This window comes from Simochromis diagramma, unplaced genomic scaffold, assembly GCF_900408965.1.
Source record: "Simochromis diagramma unplaced genomic scaffold, fSimDia1.1 OVJJ01000304.1, whole genome shotgun sequence".
NCBI lineage: Eukaryota > Metazoa > Chordata > Actinopteri > Cichliformes > Cichlidae > Simochromis > Simochromis diagramma.
The window spans coordinates 5,554,623-5,572,226 of NW_024387030.1; the positions used below are offsets into that span (position 1 = coordinate 5,554,623).

At 39.0% G+C, this 17,604-nt stretch overlaps 1 protein-coding gene and 1 non-coding gene across 6 annotated transcripts; both read right to left on the reverse strand.

Annotated features, from left to right (window-relative positions):
• Positions 1-423: 423 nt before the first annotated feature.
• trnaa-agc lies at positions 424-496 on the reverse strand. The gene has a single exon. It is a non-coding gene; the product is annotated as a tRNA-Ala (tRNA).
• A 457-nt stretch (positions 497-953) lies between these two features.
• On the reverse strand, positions 954-17,407 carry LOC120740049 (serine/threonine-protein kinase PAK 2-like). 5 transcript variants are annotated; one of them, XM_040042133.1, is made up of 15 exons: positions 17,144-17,407; positions 9,714-9,901; positions 9,482-9,585; positions 7,468-7,615; positions 7,356-7,372; positions 7,146-7,256; positions 6,834-6,954; positions 6,665-6,728; positions 6,490-6,538; positions 5,431-5,543; positions 5,219-5,336; positions 5,028-5,127; positions 4,717-4,913; positions 3,574-3,711; positions 954-3,413 (listed from the first exon to the last, which is right to left on the reverse strand). In XM_040042133.1, the coding sequence occupies exons 2-15, from the start codon at positions 9,883-9,885 to the stop codon at positions 3,327-3,329; spliced, it is 1,539 nt and encodes a 512-aa protein (XP_039898067.1). In that variant the 5' UTR covers positions 9,886-9,901; positions 17,144-17,407; the 3' UTR covers positions 954-3,326. The 5 variants fall into 5 exon arrangements, with proteins under 5 accessions (XP_039898067.1, XP_039898063.1, XP_039898066.1 ...); XM_040042129.1 differs by having other exon boundaries at positions 9,482-9,588; positions 17,144-17,406; XM_040042132.1 differs by lacking the exon at positions 17,144-17,407 and adding an exon at positions 14,803-14,952 and having other exon boundaries at positions 9,482-9,588.
• Between the last annotated feature and the right edge of the window lie 197 nt (positions 17,408-17,604).

A 17,604-nucleotide genomic window follows, 5' to 3' on the forward strand; every position in this document is an offset into this window, starting at 1 on the left:
ACCAACAATAACAAAATCACACAGATAATAAAAATACATAAAGCATATTTGTATTTCTTTGTATATGATCTAATTAATTAAACTACTTTGGCCATGTTGGTCCTCCATTTGACGTGTTCGCTCCTTATAATAAAAAAAATACACAAACCTACCTGAACACGTGGCTCTAAATACACGCTCATTTTAAATTAAATGAATGTAGACAGAGGAGAGATCAATCGTTTATGAGTCTATGCTGCCATCTTCTGGTTTTCTGTGGAATTAACAGTAACAGTGCTATACACGTGCGACTGCTCCGCATAATTCGCTGATCATTTGACACAGTTTGTTAAGAGGTCATCGGTTGCTTATAGTTAATGTATGCATGAAAATGAAAGAACAAATATTCAATAACAAAATTTAAAAAACAAAACAAACAAACATTGGAGGATGCGGGCATCGATCCCGCTACCTCTCGCATGCTAAGCGAGCGCTCTACCATTTGAGCTAATCCCCCTGGCTGTACGAAGCCTCGCGTCACTTTCTTTTATCATTGCATCCACAGCCTCGTCAGCTTCCTGTTTTGAATCATCGGGTGTATAACTCTTTATACAACACGTGAACGTTAATAAACACCAAAAGATAACTTCTGCAGAACTTCCTCACTACTCTTGTTATTATCTTACTTAAGTTTTCTGCATACCATCCTTTTTGGTCGTTTTTTCGTAGTCAAGACAAAAAATGCTAACAGTCACTTCAACTTTAGTTACATCTATGATTCATATTAACCGAGACACAAATCTTTAAGGCTCACCTTTATTATAATTTCTGCCGAAATTACACACGTTTTTACCGCATCAAGGATATGTTACAAGCAACGTTTCATTGTTTCCAGTCGTTGTCTAAACTCGAACTATGAAAAATGAGGTAGTAGAAGCCAATCGCAGCTGTTATTCCAATCACGCTAAAACAAACACTTTTTCCCCATTTTATTTCTAAATGATGCCTAACACAGGTCTGAGCATCTCAGGGTTATCAATACATTATATGATTTTGAGGTAATATTTTATAATACGGCCATAATTTCTAATACTACAAGAAATTATATTTTCTAATACTATTATAAATTATATTTTCTAAATGAATACTTATATAGCAATTATATTTACCTACACATACTAAGTTAACTACACTAGAATAAGAGGGTAACAAATCAGGTTTTTACAGGAGATTTTCAAAACGACATTGTTGGTCAGAAACAACAAAGAAATCATTATACTGTAAGTAAATTTAACTATTTTGTAATGAATGAAAGAAGAAGTAGTGCATACATAATTTGAAGTGCTCCTTAAATTTCAAAGGGAAGGAGACTCAAATTACACGCTAAGTACTGCGTAACTGTTTTTTTGTAATCGTTGCAGAAAAACTATATTTCCCCATCTGACACTGTAAGCACACTTTAGTTTTGGGCGTGTGAGCTAAATTATGAAGTGGCTTAACCTTGTTTAACATCCAGTCATTTTACAGGAAAGGAGACATGCCTTTCCTATACACTACTTTTCAAAATTACGTTTGAACAGTTTTTGTGAGAAAAAAAAAAAAGACTTCATCATCGAGCTTACATAAGCCTGCAATTATTGATGGTATTTATTTTTTCTTGCAAGTTGGTAAGGGAGAACAGTTCTCATCACATGTATTTTGGTAAAATAAAAGGATAATAGAACATCCATCATGCAACATCAACATAATGAATATTAAATAAGGATGTAAAAAGGCAAGATTAATCCACTCTATAATACGGCCCCACCATGAAAAGTACGATGGGGAATCACTGTTTGTCAAATTGCACACTGCCTAAATTTAATTATTTAACAATTTCTTTGTTTCTTGTAAAATTCTGACTGATTGCCCCCATATTCCAGCCTACCAAGCTATCTGGATCCAACTATAAGTATTTTTAGGTAAATAGAATTATATTGTAATTTCAAATAAAAAACACTAAAATTCCTTTTAATTACAGGTGAAAGACACCTTTAAATCGTGGGCCGTATTATATAGTGTTACTAATTTCTGAGCTCATAATTGCACAGTTCAGGAAACCAATGATGAGTTGATAAACAAGAAAAAAAATTCTGGAAAAAAAACCCCTGAAATGCTCTTCTGTTATGTTAGTTACAAATATAAAACAATGTACATACTAAAAGCTGTTCACAATACAAGACACTACACAAATATACAAAATGTAAAAATAAAAAAAAATCCTCCAGTTTAACGCTGTCAAACAACTGCATACAGCATTTCTGTTGCACTACTACCAACAATAAGGCATCAATTAGAAAAGACAAAGAGAAACAAAGAAAAAATGACGACAAAGCTTTCTGAGAAAAAGTGTGGCTGAACTGATAAGCCAAAAAGTATTGGTCATGCAGTAAACAGTGTTCAGATCCATAATCTGTAGGAGATCCTGCAGATATGTTTTCATGGCAAAGCTGTATGTGTAATTTTGTTTTTTGGTGCCTGCAATACCCCCAACTACCAATTTAAGATAATTAAAAAAAGCAGACTGCAAACAAAAATATATAACAAAGACCCGACTTTACTGGAATGGGAAGATTTTCATTCAGATACAGTACACTGGCCTTGTTTTTCACTCCATAAAGACTGCATTGTCCCATCCTCGGCCACAGTTTTAGCACACCATGATTTTTAATGTCACATTTAAAAGTTTTGGATCCAGTTAGTCACAACGCACATGTGTAACCACAGCAGAAATAACCACAGAAACCAGCTGCATGGTCACATGGTAGACTGATAAACAAGACCATGTTGTGCTCCTGTCATAACACTGAGATCTAAAGAGAAGAATATAATTTAAACGTGAAGCTCCTGGCATTTATTTTTCCATTTTAATTAGGATATGTCACTTTACTGACACAGTGTTCACAAATAAAAAGATCAATGTAAATATAGCAATTTTATTAATTAAGCGTAAGGTTCACCTCTGTTCTGTTCTGGGCTTTTTAGTAGAACAAGTCGTAAACCAAGATTCTTTATGAATATGGCCCTCGGTGTCTAAATTAACAATGATAATGCATCGGTTATGCACGGATAACCAGTTTCAACATCACATACATACAAACACAAAACAAATGGATAACATATTATGGCTATATGCAGCTTTAGAACAAGGCACAAAGGTAAGATAAATATCTGTGTGGAAACACCGGGAAGAGTGGAGCAGCATTTTATGCCCTTTTGGAAAAAATCATTAACACTAACACACTGCAGATAGTCGTCATATGTGGACCAGCAGGAGATGCTGGCTTGGAGTCTTTGCAGGCTAGGATTTAGCGATTGCTCCTGATGGCTTCCTTGGCTGCCAGGATGAGCGGGGTGAGGCTGGATAGAGGCTTCGCCACCTTCAGGAATGGATGCTGAATGGAAAAAAGTGGATATGTGAAATTTTATAAGTTAGGGGGTGAACTTAGATAACGGTGTACATAATTCACTGAGATGCATAAGAAAAAAAAAAAAATCTAGATTCCACATTTAAAGACATCTTGAATTTGGGTCGGATGAATAGGTCTTTTCTACCTGCAGCAGCTGTCTGCCTGACCCTCGTTTCTCCACGTCCATCTCCAGACAAAGGTTAAGGAAAGATCTGAACACAGGAGACAGCTTCTCTGGGTTCTGTAGCTCAGGGGTCCCATTGGTGGCGATTAAATACAATGCCTAAAACCAGGATAACGGCAAAGTAAGAAATGTAGGGCAAAATATTTTTTAAGCACTAGTCTTTAAACACAAATGTAATTTCTTATAAATTGGTTTGGGACAGTCAAAACACCAGATTTTTACCTTCACGGTTATTGTGATAAATTTCACAATATTATTGAGGTTTTTTTTAAAGCAATAATGCTATCAGTCCAGTTATTTCCTATCTTTGCTTACTGTGTGTAATCCTTTGTGGAAAATCAGTAAAAACTGCCATAACTGCACAGAGCTGGATTGGATAGAAGCCACACTCCAGTCATTACAGCCCTGCTATGAGCTCTGTAAGCCTTTCATATTTGACCAAAACTGCAACAATAACATGCTTGCGCTGACACATGCTTAGTGATAAGAAGGTGTAATGTTCCCCATGTTCATCATCTTACTTTAGGAAAGATTTTCCCATAAATTACTGTGCAAACAAAGAGAATCATCAACCTCAAGGTGGTGCTATAGGAAAAGTCAGAATTCTTCATTAAGGAATTGTTTTAAAAAAATGTTCCTGTCCATCTAGTAGATGCTGTCATATTTTTAGGTTTAAGTGAAGTGAAAAAGCGAACATCTATCCGCTCTATCCAAAAATAGAGGATCGCAAATGTCATCAGGGTTCAGCGTCTCAGCCATGAGGTTATAATGTAATGGTTTTCCATTCGGTAGTTGCTGAGGTATTTTAGCCTGGATCAACACGGTTGACGTACTGACCAGCAGAATGTGCACATTTCCATCCACAGAGCTGTGACACATGTTCTATTTCCAACATCTTAAATGTCAGGATTTTCTCCTTTTTCTGCATTATTTCATTCTGAAAAAAATAGACTTATATTTCCTTTATGATTTTCAAGATAAAATTTTAACAAAAAACTTGCAGCTTAAATCTCAGGTTCGCATATTGAACCCTTAGTGGAGGTATTAGTGTAGGTAACTGTACAAACATCACAACAGGCATTGCTGCTCCCAACACACACTCACCCTGAGAGGATTTTCATTTAGGTATGGAGGCTCTCCCTCCACCATCTCTATGGCCATAATCCCCAGAGACCAAATATCCACTTTGGGTCCATAGGCTTTCCGGGTTACTACCTCTGGAGCCATCCAGTAGGGCGTACCCACCATGGTGCTGCGCTTGCTCTGCTCTGGGGTAATCTGAGCACAGAAACCGAAGTCAGCTGCAAAGAGAGAGAAAAATAAATTGAGATTAGAAGAAAAAGCAGTGCGTTGTTCTGTTCGAAGTACATTATCAATCCGTGGATGTGTACACATCTGCGTGCGTTCTCACTCACTGAGTTTGACTGATCCGTCCATCCCAAGGAGAACGTTGTCACTCTTGATGTCCCTGTGGATGACCTGGTTTGCATGGAGAAACTCCAGGGCCTGAAGGACCTGAACGCATGTAGGTAGGAAGATTATAATCCACCAAAATTGCAATAGACAAACTGTTTTCATTAGCTCGGCTGTCTGAGAAAGATCCTACCTCTCTGCAGACAGCAGCAATCTGAGCTTCATCCATACAGGTCTCTGTCACAACATCGGTTAGCGACCCGCCGGCCAGGTATTCCATTACCACGAAAAGCTCGTCTCCAACAAGGAAACTATAAACACGCACAGACGGTCGGATTTACAGAGCGGTCCACTCACAGCTGGTGCTGTGAGGTGTATTGTATGTTTTTCTGTGCAGCATGTTACCTGTCTACGAAGTTGACAATGTTGGGGTTCTTCAGCTCCTTCATGACCAGGATCTCATTGATAATTAGCTCCTTCTTTGGCTGCTTCTGCAAGTTGATTTGTTTGATGGCAACCTGCAGAAGACAAGATATTGTAAATTTGCTTCAAAACACACACAAAACATATCTGAGCAATCACAAGGTGCAACTAATTTTTTCCTGAATTTGGACAGTCAAATCTAGGAGATGTAAAATTGTAAAGACAAAAGAAAAAATAAACTGCTTTGTCAGCCATAACTGCAATATGAAAAATGTATATTCTTCTGATAAGGACTAAATGCTGGGGTTTGAAGTCTTGGTACAGACCCGGTAGTGTACTTGTACTATTAAAACACAGATTAAACAAATTTCATTAGCGATGGCTCATTTTTATCAAATCTCTCAGCTAGCAATGAGTGCGACAGCCAGCACGCCCAAGACTCGGCAGCATAAACCGCTGTAGGCAAGGACAAGATTAAAAGTATGATAAGCTTTCTTATTTCCAGCTGTAGTCTGAGATTGATTGATTAATCACAAGATTCACAAGTTGCAAATGTTATTTGCAACTTTTTACATCAGAAATCTCTATAAGCTAATTCAGCAGAATGCCAGAATCATGAAATTCGATATCGAAATTAAACAAACTAAGTTTAATACAGTCAGTGAAGTACCATGCGTGGTTTTTGTGATAAGGCATATCAAAGTGTGTGCTGTGAAAAAAAGCATTTTTTTTCCACTGTGATCTCCTAATATCTTCTTGGGAAAAAACCTACAGGGTGACGGAAACAAAACAGCAATATTGCAACATAGTTTAGTGCTTCTAACATATTAAAACCACTGAAACTAAAGAGAGTATGTGCTGCGATTGTGTTTCTCTCACCTCAAGTAACTTTATGAACTAAAAAAAACCCACCAGAATGTGTTTCATAATATATTAATAACTTGTAAATAAATAATTAAATAAATAAATCCCAACCCAACTTCATTCTGAAAACTGAGGTAAAGGTGAGGTAAAAACTTTGGTAGTGGCTCCAACACTTACCTCTTGCCCTGTGGCAACATCGATGGCTGTGTAAACTGTGCCAGACGCTCTAGAAGTGAAAATTTCAACAATTACTGTACATAATTTATTCTACTAAACTTATCATTTTGAACCAGCAACTTGCTACACGTTCTCACATTTTTCAGTATACACAGTAGCCAGAATTAAAACTCACCCCTGACCGATCTTGTCATAGCGAGTGTATTTCTTCTTAGGATCTCCAATGCTCACAATCGTTCCTGAGAATCAGGAAAAAAATAAATAAAGTGAATAGTGCTTCACCAGAGCCAAAAATACTATTGGGCTGTGATTCATGATTTTTAGTGTGTGGGTGCTTTGCATACTTAGTTTTTCCATGATTTCATCATCAGTCATCTTTCTTGGCGTATTGTTCTGCTTGTCAGCTGCCTTAGAGGTGGCATTTCCAACTGGAGCTGGGATTGGTTCAACTGTCTTCGTGTACATCTGACACACACACAAAAAAATAAATAAATAAATAAAACAAAAAAAACCAAAAAAAAAAAAACCCCATGAGTCCTGAATAAATACTAAACTTCGACTGAACCTGCTAGCAATTTTGACTATTAAATTCTTACAATATATTTATTTTAATTTACTGTCTAATTTTAGTTGTGAAAACAAAACATCAAACTCACTGATTTCGTGTGTTCTGGCCGTGGTGCCACGATTGGTGGCGGCGAATCAACTTCATCGTCGTCGTCGTCATCCTTGCCTGATGGGGAGGTTGCAGTACCCTGCTTGCCTGGCTGCAACAATAAACGCATAAATAGCACTTTAGTCTGAATTTGCTGATGCAAATAAAGGCAGTGAATAAAAGTAGGAAAAAAATGAATGGAGCTACTCACCGACTGTGATCCTTTGTCTGAAAGAGACAAAATAATTCAAAGTTTAAGAACAGAAAAGTGAGCCTGCACCAAACCGTGCTTTTATTTATCTGGTGAGAAAAAGAAAACTAACCCGCGCCAGAAAAACTGAGGTATTTCTGTTTTCCACTGGTGGAGTCGAAGAACTTGAGAACATCAAGGACGGCCTGAGGATTTTGTTTCTGTTCTGATTTACTGATGTTGGAAGTTTGAAGGAGACGGGCCCACTGCTCTGGCATGCCCTGCACAAAAAGACCCACAGATACAATTTTTTACAGTGAAGAGTATTTCATGCAGCTGGACATCCATTCTTTTTTAGCCAGTAGTTCCTTTCTCTCACTCTTACTTCCTTTAGCTTATGTCAATAATCTCTTTTTGAATAAAACAAGAACAAAAAAAAAAAAAAAAAGTCACCCGTCTTCTGACTTCCAGTTTTCAAGGGTTAAAGAATATAATACTTATGCTGACTCCACACAGAGGAGGGCATGAAATATTGCACGCCTGACCAAGAAATCTTACAGCAGCACAACAGGAAATTCCTGGGACTTTCCATGGCTCGTCACAGTGGAATCACTGGATCAACTTCTCTGGAAGCTCGGCTCCAGCTCTAGTTACACATGAGTGCACCAACCACCAAAAAACATCTAGAACATTTCTGAGTGAAGCTCCATGTGCAGGGGTCTTACAGTCACAAATGCATGCTACAAATTCTTCTTCTTTTTTTTTTTAATCTCAGACAGCTGCAGCGATCTCATCTTGTCCCAGTAAGCACTGCAGCTGACAATCTCACAAGTTATCTTATTTACAGCAAGTATTTCCTAAATGGAGATTTACATGGTAAACAAAGCTAGTCCAAATAAACCAGATCTTACAGAGATTAACAGTAATAACTTTTGCACACCACACTGAACTAACTGACAAATCTGAAGTTAGATTGCTGACATACCTAACCTATAATGGACTGCAAGTAAAAGATGTAATGTGATAATTGCATCTTTTACACAGCGACAGTAACTTTTAACTGCTTGCCAATTATAGTATAAATCAGAAATCACTCCAATTATTAGATACTGAACCTGTAATTAATATGCTATAATATGATTAATAACTAAAATGTTTACCTTAACAAAATGAATCAGGTAATTTAGTTTCTGCTCATACTACTGACTCTGAATCCACATAAGCACATATTAATAAACCAACTATGTTTAGAAATTATTTACTATTAAAATTTGCCTGTTCAACCTGCTCACGTGAAAATGCCTCTCGATGGAAAATCATAAACTGATAAACAATTAGACCAAATAAATATATGATGTGGCACTGAGGAATGTAAAAAGATGACAGCATGCAGAGATCTCAGCTGTCTAATTAAGGGCTTTTTGCAGTGCTGGTGAAACTGGTCAACAAATGAAACACCATGTCTAAGATACTCTCATAACTCAGAAATTCTACAGTGGATTTCACACTACACTGGATTTTATGCTTCTGCGTTAATCAAGCTATGCTATAGCGAAGGAAATCCTTTTGAAACCATATGCTGTAACCTGCACCATAACCTGGTGTGCATTTCCCATGAAATGTAACTACACGCCGCATCCATAACAACTGTGAGTGGCCCTTTGAGTTCAAATCTAGGTTCTGTGGGTTCTTTTCAGGTACTCGGGCATCCTTCCACAGTCCAAAAACATGTTTAGGTTAGGTTAATTGGTGACTCTAAATTGGGCATTAGTATATTAGTGACCATAATGAATATAAGTGTGCATGGTTGTCTGTCTCGCTTTGTTAGCCCTGTGACTGACTGCTAAGTGCCAACGACGGACGGATGGATGAAAAAAATTAACAACACAAACGTGTTTATTTTATTTTCATCTCATCATTTAATATTTTATCAATGAATAAGAAAAGTCATATTTTAATCAAGCCTGATGTTTACTCAAACATAAAAGAAGCATTCCCAGACTCTTCCTTAAAGATATGATTACAGTTCATTAATTTAACACTCGATGTACTCTGCAGATACCTTAAGCCAAGGTATCAGTGAGATCAGTGCATGAATTAAAATCTCATTTTGCAAGTGAACACTGGTCATTGTTTAAGGTACTTACCGTGAATTCTCCAGTAACAGCATCAAAACCCACATGGATGGTGTGTTCAAAGTCTGATGGGGAGGAGATTTCAGGTCTGTCCTTATCCCGGTCCTTTTTCTTGCCTGCTGCAGACAAAGGTCAGAGGTCAAAGTGACATTCTTCCATGGCCACTCGTGTGGTCTTTTATTGTGGTACTGTGCAGTATATCAAATGTCTGGGTTTACTTATGTGCGTGTGCTCCACGTCTCACCTTTCTCTCCAAAGATGGAGATGATCTTGTTTCTAGGCTTCTTCTCCTCTGGTGCAGACGGAAGTGGCCGAGAGTTGTGATTGGTCGATTGGGCGTCTTTGACTCCTCCTTGGCTGCTCATCCTGACAGGGGGGGCGGGGGGCTTATCCTCACACACTCCGCTGTCACACATCTACACTCACCTCGACCTGCAGAATCAGGGTCCACAAATTTAACAGACATCCAGAAAAATCCACAAATTTCACAAACATCCAAAAAGCGCAGTGCACACTAAAACTGCGGTCCTCTTCTTCCTGTTTTTTCACATGTCGCAATACTTCTATTGCACGTTAGGCCAAGCTGTTAGAGAGAAATGGTTGCTGCTTCGAATAAAGTTTAGCATATGCCACACACAGAAAAAGAAGTAGCCAAACAATACATTTAGAAAAAAAAAACTCACACAGACATAACTAATCCATCCATGCTGCAATGTGAGAATCGGCTCTGACTGTTGGAGCGAAGGGAACCAGCCAAATGTGAACAGGAAGCAACGCTGAACGGCAAAGTGACGTGCTGAGTCGGTTACAAATGAATGAGGAAGGAAAGCAGACAGAAAGAGAATAAGAGTGCGCAAATGAGTGTGACGCCAAATGGTATGACAAGTGTATAACAGGGGAAAAGACCAGCCCTAAAAAAGGGCCTGATCAGAGTAGTATGGATCCCTAAAAACAGTGTTCAGACTGAAGTTTAGAAGTTTGTTATTCCTTTCCTTATTTAATTATATACTAGTCAAAAAAATAAATACATTTTATGTCATGAAATGTGTTTTCAACCTTTGTTTTGGTATGTCATTATAATCTCATAGAGAACCCAAACATATTCTGTTAGTTTGTTGTTTCAGTCAATTGGGTTTTTACTTTTTACCAAACACAAATGAACTCACTTGTGCAATTCAGAACTGGGTCAGTTTAGCACTTTATGTTGTTTTCAGTGCCACTGTGACTGACTCACATTAAAATCTGGTATTGGCATGTCGGATGCAAGCATGCCGACAACATGATCAGACCGTTGCTGGTGGAATTCTGACTGGACAAAGCTACTGGGACGAGGTCTTCTAACCTATACTTCTGCCATTCATTCTGGATGACAAGCACATCCAGACACTTCCTGGCTAGCATTTAGTCCTGATATACCTCCTACTGAACACGCCTGAGATATGGCATGATGATATGTTCATTAGGGGCAGCCACGGCACACGCCCACTGAACAGCTGCAGGTTGCATTCATCCAGTAATGGAGAGAAATTTGAGGAGTCCATGCACAGATAAAAGACAGTTTGGATCACATTCAGAAGAGGCTATACCATATATTTTCCATCATCAATATTTGAATAATATAGTGTCTATATATAAAATCCATTTAAAACACAAACATGTTTCTTTTACATGTTGGATGGTCAAATTAACGACTGCCAAAGTCTCAAATGTTCAAGTACCTCCAGTGAGGCAAAAGCTCAGGATTCAGACTGTTCTAAGCACACCGTTTCAGACAGTTTCTGTACTCTTAGATCTGCATGATGTCAATGAAAGCACATGTCCTTATATGGTCATCTCAGACACACAAGTTGTCAGCACAGAAACCTTCTATTTGCAAGAAGCAGCCAATCAGAATAACGTTTAATGCTTCAGACAGAAGATGACCAAGGCTGTATATAATATAGATTAGCATTATTTTTAACTGTGAGTCATGCACTCAGAAAGTTATGTTGTTGAAGAATTCAAGAATACTAGTATTATAGAAAATGAGAGTAAGCAGAGGTACTTGTTAGGGCTGTTACGCTATGACAAAATATATCGGATGACGATATGGAAACATCTGTCGTTTCAAATTATACATTATCGTTTGCTTTGTTGTGTTGCAAAATACACTGTTTATGGCAATATTTTTTCACCAGGGCACAGAGAATACCAGCATAACCATTGAAGAGGAGGCAGAACCAAGTAGCTCCAAACAGAAGGAACAGTGAAAACAAATCAAGGCCCTTATTCCAAAACGAGGGGCTACCTCTGTAGCATTGACATGGTTTGGATATGAAAAGTCTGACACAAACCAGAAAACTCTACTATGCAAATTATGCCGCAAACCAGTCCCCACCAGACTCAAACATGACAAACCTCTTCTACCAGCTACGCAAGAATTACGTGAAAGACTATGGAGAGAGTTTACAGATGAGAAACAAAAAAGAGCCATCAGGTGCTCAAAATAAACCTTAGACTCAAATGTTAGAACAGGCTTTTTTCCCGCAGCAGTTTCATGCATCGGTCAAAACACTCGAATCCAGGTACACGACACCCAGCTGAAAACACTTCACACAAGTTGAGTTGCCCGAGATGCACAGAATTTGGTCATATTGCACAGCCCTTGTACTTGTTTATACATCCATGTTTCAGTTTTCAGGGAACCTCAGAAAAAAATAAACTTTTCTTACACCACCACATCTGAAATGCACTGTTATTAGATACTTTTAAGATCAATGTTTTGCATAAAAGACCATCTCTTTAGAAATAGTGTGCAATAACAAACAAACAGGGACTAGAAATTGATGTAAGAAACTTTGTTTTGCTTCTTTATTGGCATGTACAGCATGATCATTAATCATTAAGCATCTCTTAATCTGTTGCATGAATAAAGTCCCAAACTATATAAAGCAACAACCAATGTCCGTATTTAACACGTGGCAAGTGCAAATTGCAGCTGTATTTTCTGTCCACCCCCCAAGTACATCTGACACATTGGTGCATTCATGCGTGTACCTAAATAGTCTTTTCACTCACCCACACATGCACAGACACATGTATATCATGAGGAGGCACTCCTAACCATATAACCATAACCATAAAGAAGTGGCAAAAAACTAGCCAATCCAAGGCACAGTAGTAGCCGGCGAGAAAAATGTTTGCTTGGAGAATCACAAAAGGTCATTTCAAACGCTGGCTACAAGAGTAAAAAGTTTCTTAGTCATCTCTGAATTGTATTAACAACATAAAAATTTTCTTATATATTAAGATATTTATTGTAGGGCCAATCTTCTAAGGTACGTATGCTCAAAATAGTCAATTATTTTGGTCCCAATTTAAACACTACCACTTCTTACTTCCCCATAGGTACACATACTTGGGTTTATCCTAATATGGTGAAAACTGAGATTGCAGACAGACACGCGCAAACACAGAAACCCTGAACCTCAAAAGCACCTTTTAGGCTCTTGCAAAGCAAGAAGTTCGATCGGCTCTGAGCTGCTGCTTGCATTCTTGATGACATCACAGACAGGAAATAGGAAGCAAACAGAGGTTTCCTCACTTCCTGCGTCTGACCGCAGATGACACAGCTCGTACTAAAACAATATAACAAACGTGGCTCAGCTAGGTATACCTATGACCTCTTCTTTACACAGAAACCCTCCCCCTTGCCATAGAAGCTCTGCAGACTTGACTCGGTTGTAAAGTAAAATCAAAACACAGAAACTAAATCACTGGATTTCAACACTGATCCATTTCCATGATACATTAATCAGAGCCTTTGTGGGTATCAAAAAAAATCCACACAAGCAAATTAGTTCTATGTAACAGCCAAGCCCTCAGGCCCCAACATGGATACAGGCTAACATTTAACTGTCAAGGCTAAATACTTCCCTTTCTGCATAATGTCTGAATCACTGTACTGTAGGTGAGAGGCTTTCTCCTCTTCAGAGTGACTCAATGGATGGCTGTGTGTTAACTCTAGTTGGTTTTCACACTTTAGGTCAAGCTTTCTATTGTGGCAAGAGTAACATCAGCAACAAAGTCCACAAAAGTCCACCTACTCAAAATGAGGCACCACCCTTATGCTCTAAGCCCTGAAATCTCTTTAAGCTGTGAGCACTAACCTGTTTTGTGCTTCTTCTGCCCCTCAGAGAAGACCAGGTAAACAATAAAAACTGCTGTACTCCTAGTGGATCTGTGCACCTCTTTCTCTGGTGCTCATTTATCTACTTAGCTCTCGCCCTTTTCCTTATACCCCTCTCTCTATCTTTTCACCCTCACAGGGCAGGTCTTAGCAGGCTGCCTCATTCCTCAGTTATCCTAAAGTGGACAAGTGTATTCTTGCCCAAGCGGGAAAAACTAGACTCCATCCAGCGTTGATATCCAATTCCACAGAAAATGTGTGTGCGTGAGTGTGTGTGTGTGTGTGTGTTGGGATGAATTTTGGGAGCAGGCTGTTCAGGCTGAGACACGTTGTCTCTCTGTAGGAATTCCATAGCCTGCAGGGCTGCAGCAGGAGCTGGGTGTGTTGCCCTGTTCATCACAAACACACAAGCCTTGTGCATACCTCACACACACACATTCCCTGCCCTAAAACACACCCTCCTTCTGCCAATAGATGCTTCAATAGAGCATTTGATCGTGTTTCACGTAGCTTTGGGGTAAAACATACTAGGGTGGAGGTAAAATATCAATATGTCAGTATCATACTGCTTCCTGTTGCGGTACAATAATAAAACACAATGGTTAGGAAGGACAGCCACTATAAACCCAACAATCTGACGTACTAGAGTTACTGCTCATTTGTGGTGGAACTTCTCAAATGAAAAAGAAAGTGAAAAAGTGAAAAGAAGTTCTAGTACAAAAAACTCACAAGGGGAAAGATATCAGCGGAAAACAAATCAGCATACTAATAATCTGACATCTTTTCTTCCTGCCTAGCAGCTCCATTTTCAGCATTCCTTTATCCAGTATATCGCCTACCTGTGCACATGTATGAACCCTCTCACCCCTCCCTCTTTAACTTAATCTTCAAACCATTAAACCTGAGCTATACCTCTGATGTACTCATTTCTAATCCTGTCCATACCGGTCCCTCCCAGGAAAATTAGCATCTTTCGGTTAATCTCACCATCTCTAAGCAATCGTATTGATTGCATCGTAGCAGGCCACGCTACCATCTTGTAAATCAACCCTTTCACTCTTGCTTCTTTCCTTCTGTCATAAATCAATTCTTGTCTCAACCTGCGCTTTCTTCTTCACTGTCCATTGCTTTGCATGGTTAAACCCAGGCATTTAAACTCACCCACCTTCACTACCTCTTCTGCTTGACCTCAACTGTCAACGTGTCCATCACCATCGCAAACAAGAAAGGGCTCAGTGCAGATCCCACCTCGACCTTAAACCCATCTGTCACTCCTCACCACTGTCTCGCTGTTCTCCTACATGTCCTGCACCACCCTCGCAAACTTCTCTGCCACTTCCTGATATAGTAATACAGTTCCTCTCTTGGCACCTTACCATATGCTTTCTCTAGCTCTATAAAGCGCAACCCCTGACCTTTTCTATACATTTCTATCAACACTTTCAAAGTAAACATTGAAGTTACAATCACAGAATGGCTGTATTACAATACAAACACTATTGTGGGCAACATGCAGTGACATTGTGGTGAGTCTCACTCCTAGCATAAACTGTGTTTGCATTTAGCTTTAAGCATAGCTTCAGGTAGCTGCTATTAGCATTTGCATTCTGCAGACTACTGAAACACACGGTGCACTTGTGTGTTTTTTACATGGCGGCATTGAGTGCTGTAGAAATAATAATTTTAGACAACAGCCCAGGATCTAATGGTATTGAGCTTGCAATGATGTGAAACTGAAACAAAGAGAAAACTTTCACATTTAAGAAGCTAGACCCAATTGTTTTGCTTTTATGCTTTAAAAAAAATATACAAAATTATTAAAACTAGTCAGGTTTTCTTTCACCCAATCACCTAAGTTTTTAATTGAGCAGTTATTTCAGCTATATTGAAATATGTTGCCTTTAAAATCCCGCCAAGCCAGCAACATGCCTGTGCCTATACCATTTCTATTCCTCATTCCCCACTCTCTCACTACATCAGGGTACTTTCTATTCTCTGTGGTTGGCTGTGATCAAGGGAAGCCTACTTCCTCATCCTGGAACTCCCTGAGCCACAAAGGGTCACAGGATCACTCCAGCCAACCAGAGAGCGGAGAACGCGGCCGGCAAGATGTTTACAGGAAGTGGACAACAAGTCTTTTGTATTCAGCTTCTATAAAAGGAAATTCTGTGGAGTACTTCCTGGAAGGAGTGATAATGAGTGATGGAAGGAGTGATGAAGCCATGCACACACACACAGCTTTCTTCCACCTTCCTTTCATTCAGTGACATAAATATGCAGAAACATACAGTTAGATGAGAAATCACACATTTATGTGCACCACACAGACAGAGACACAGACACACACACACACACACACTGTATTTACGTTCTTCCTCTTCCCATTTACGTTCCTTCCCTGACCGTAAGTCTGACAGTAAATGAAGCATATACACTCTGCCCAGCTGCACACCCACAATAAACACCTTATCCTGTTTTTCCAAACAGCTACCTCACCCCCGTGTCAACAGTTTAATGGCTCAAAATAATCAACCTGCAAGCAATTTGAGGGCTTTAGGCTTTGTATCAGGTACAGAACTAAACTCACAAATCAAAGTCGCAATGTTTTAGCTTCCTGCTCGACTACAAAAGTCACAGTGTGGATGGAGAAATGACAAGCACAGATTTACAGATGTATAGCACTTTTTGGCAAGCCAGGGTCACGTGACGCCCACATTGCTCCGATTTTCCAGGATGAAAGTTGTTTTGGCAAACACCTTTTAGAAAAAGTCATGTTTAGCTCTTGTTTTAAAAAAAATGTCTAGAACTGACTATTTATAATTATCTGATTCATTTTTATACAGTCAGAATTGATCACGTGCTGGTTTACAGTGCAATGTCTACAAGTTTGTTAGAAAACTACTAAATTCGTGATGGTTCTTTATCAATTTTAATTAGAAACAACAACAAAAATGCGTTTAAATGTCACAAAAATGCACTAATTAGGTTTAAATTTGACTTAAGTGTGTGATTTCTCTGCAAGTACAGGCTGTATTCATTTAAAGTCCATCTTACTTAAATTAAAAATGTGGTCCTACAGATGTAAACCACATTCAAGAGTGCAACTTAAACACCTCACTCTCGGTACCGTCATTACTAAAGCAGGTTTTGCTTATTTATATATAGACTCGTTTTTGTAGAATACATTCCAGCGGTTTGTGTGAACACAGTCCCTGTAGACTGACATCACTTGGGTTAATTATTATATTGCTTTGACAATATGACAATGTGGCGAAGCCAGCCACAAACCCAAACCCAAACTCACACTGGTATTTTGCCTCCTGTACTTTATTACAGTTTTTTTCAATCTCATCTAGTGATCAGTATGATCTAGTGCCTTCTCAGTAATTATGGAAGGAGATGCTATCCGGTTTGGATGCTTCCTGTGCCAGAAAAAGATCTAACCGAAGCAAAAATGTTTAAGACAAGTGTTGCACTGACTAGTGAATGAAGAAGTCTTAACTTACCGGTTGCTCTCAACCGCAAAACTCAACCGCACTCCGGCCAAAACTATCGAAACTCCGCCCCGTGTCTGTTTGTTTTCAGTCCGTTTAAAGCCCCGATTTGACGCTGAGATTTCACGACAGTCCTCGCGGGTGCGAAAACACGAAGCCGTCTTTTATCACGCTACAGTTTGCCTTCTTTTCTCTCCCCGAGTGTTTTCAACTTGACTCCGTGCTCGGGCCGGGGAGGAACCTGACGGAGAGGAAGCGAAACAAACCGAGCAATCGGAACCACGCGGCTTCCGTAGTGTTTTTAGGGCAAAACTCAAAGGCGCGTAAACGCAGCTCCTGCGCAACATCCGTGGCAACCACACCGGAAACAACAGATCTTTAATTTTCCAGAATAATACCAAAAAGGGCTGTTCTGATGATATAAACGTATTAATTTCTTTTTTTTAAAAAGTGTTGATTAACTCATTCATAAT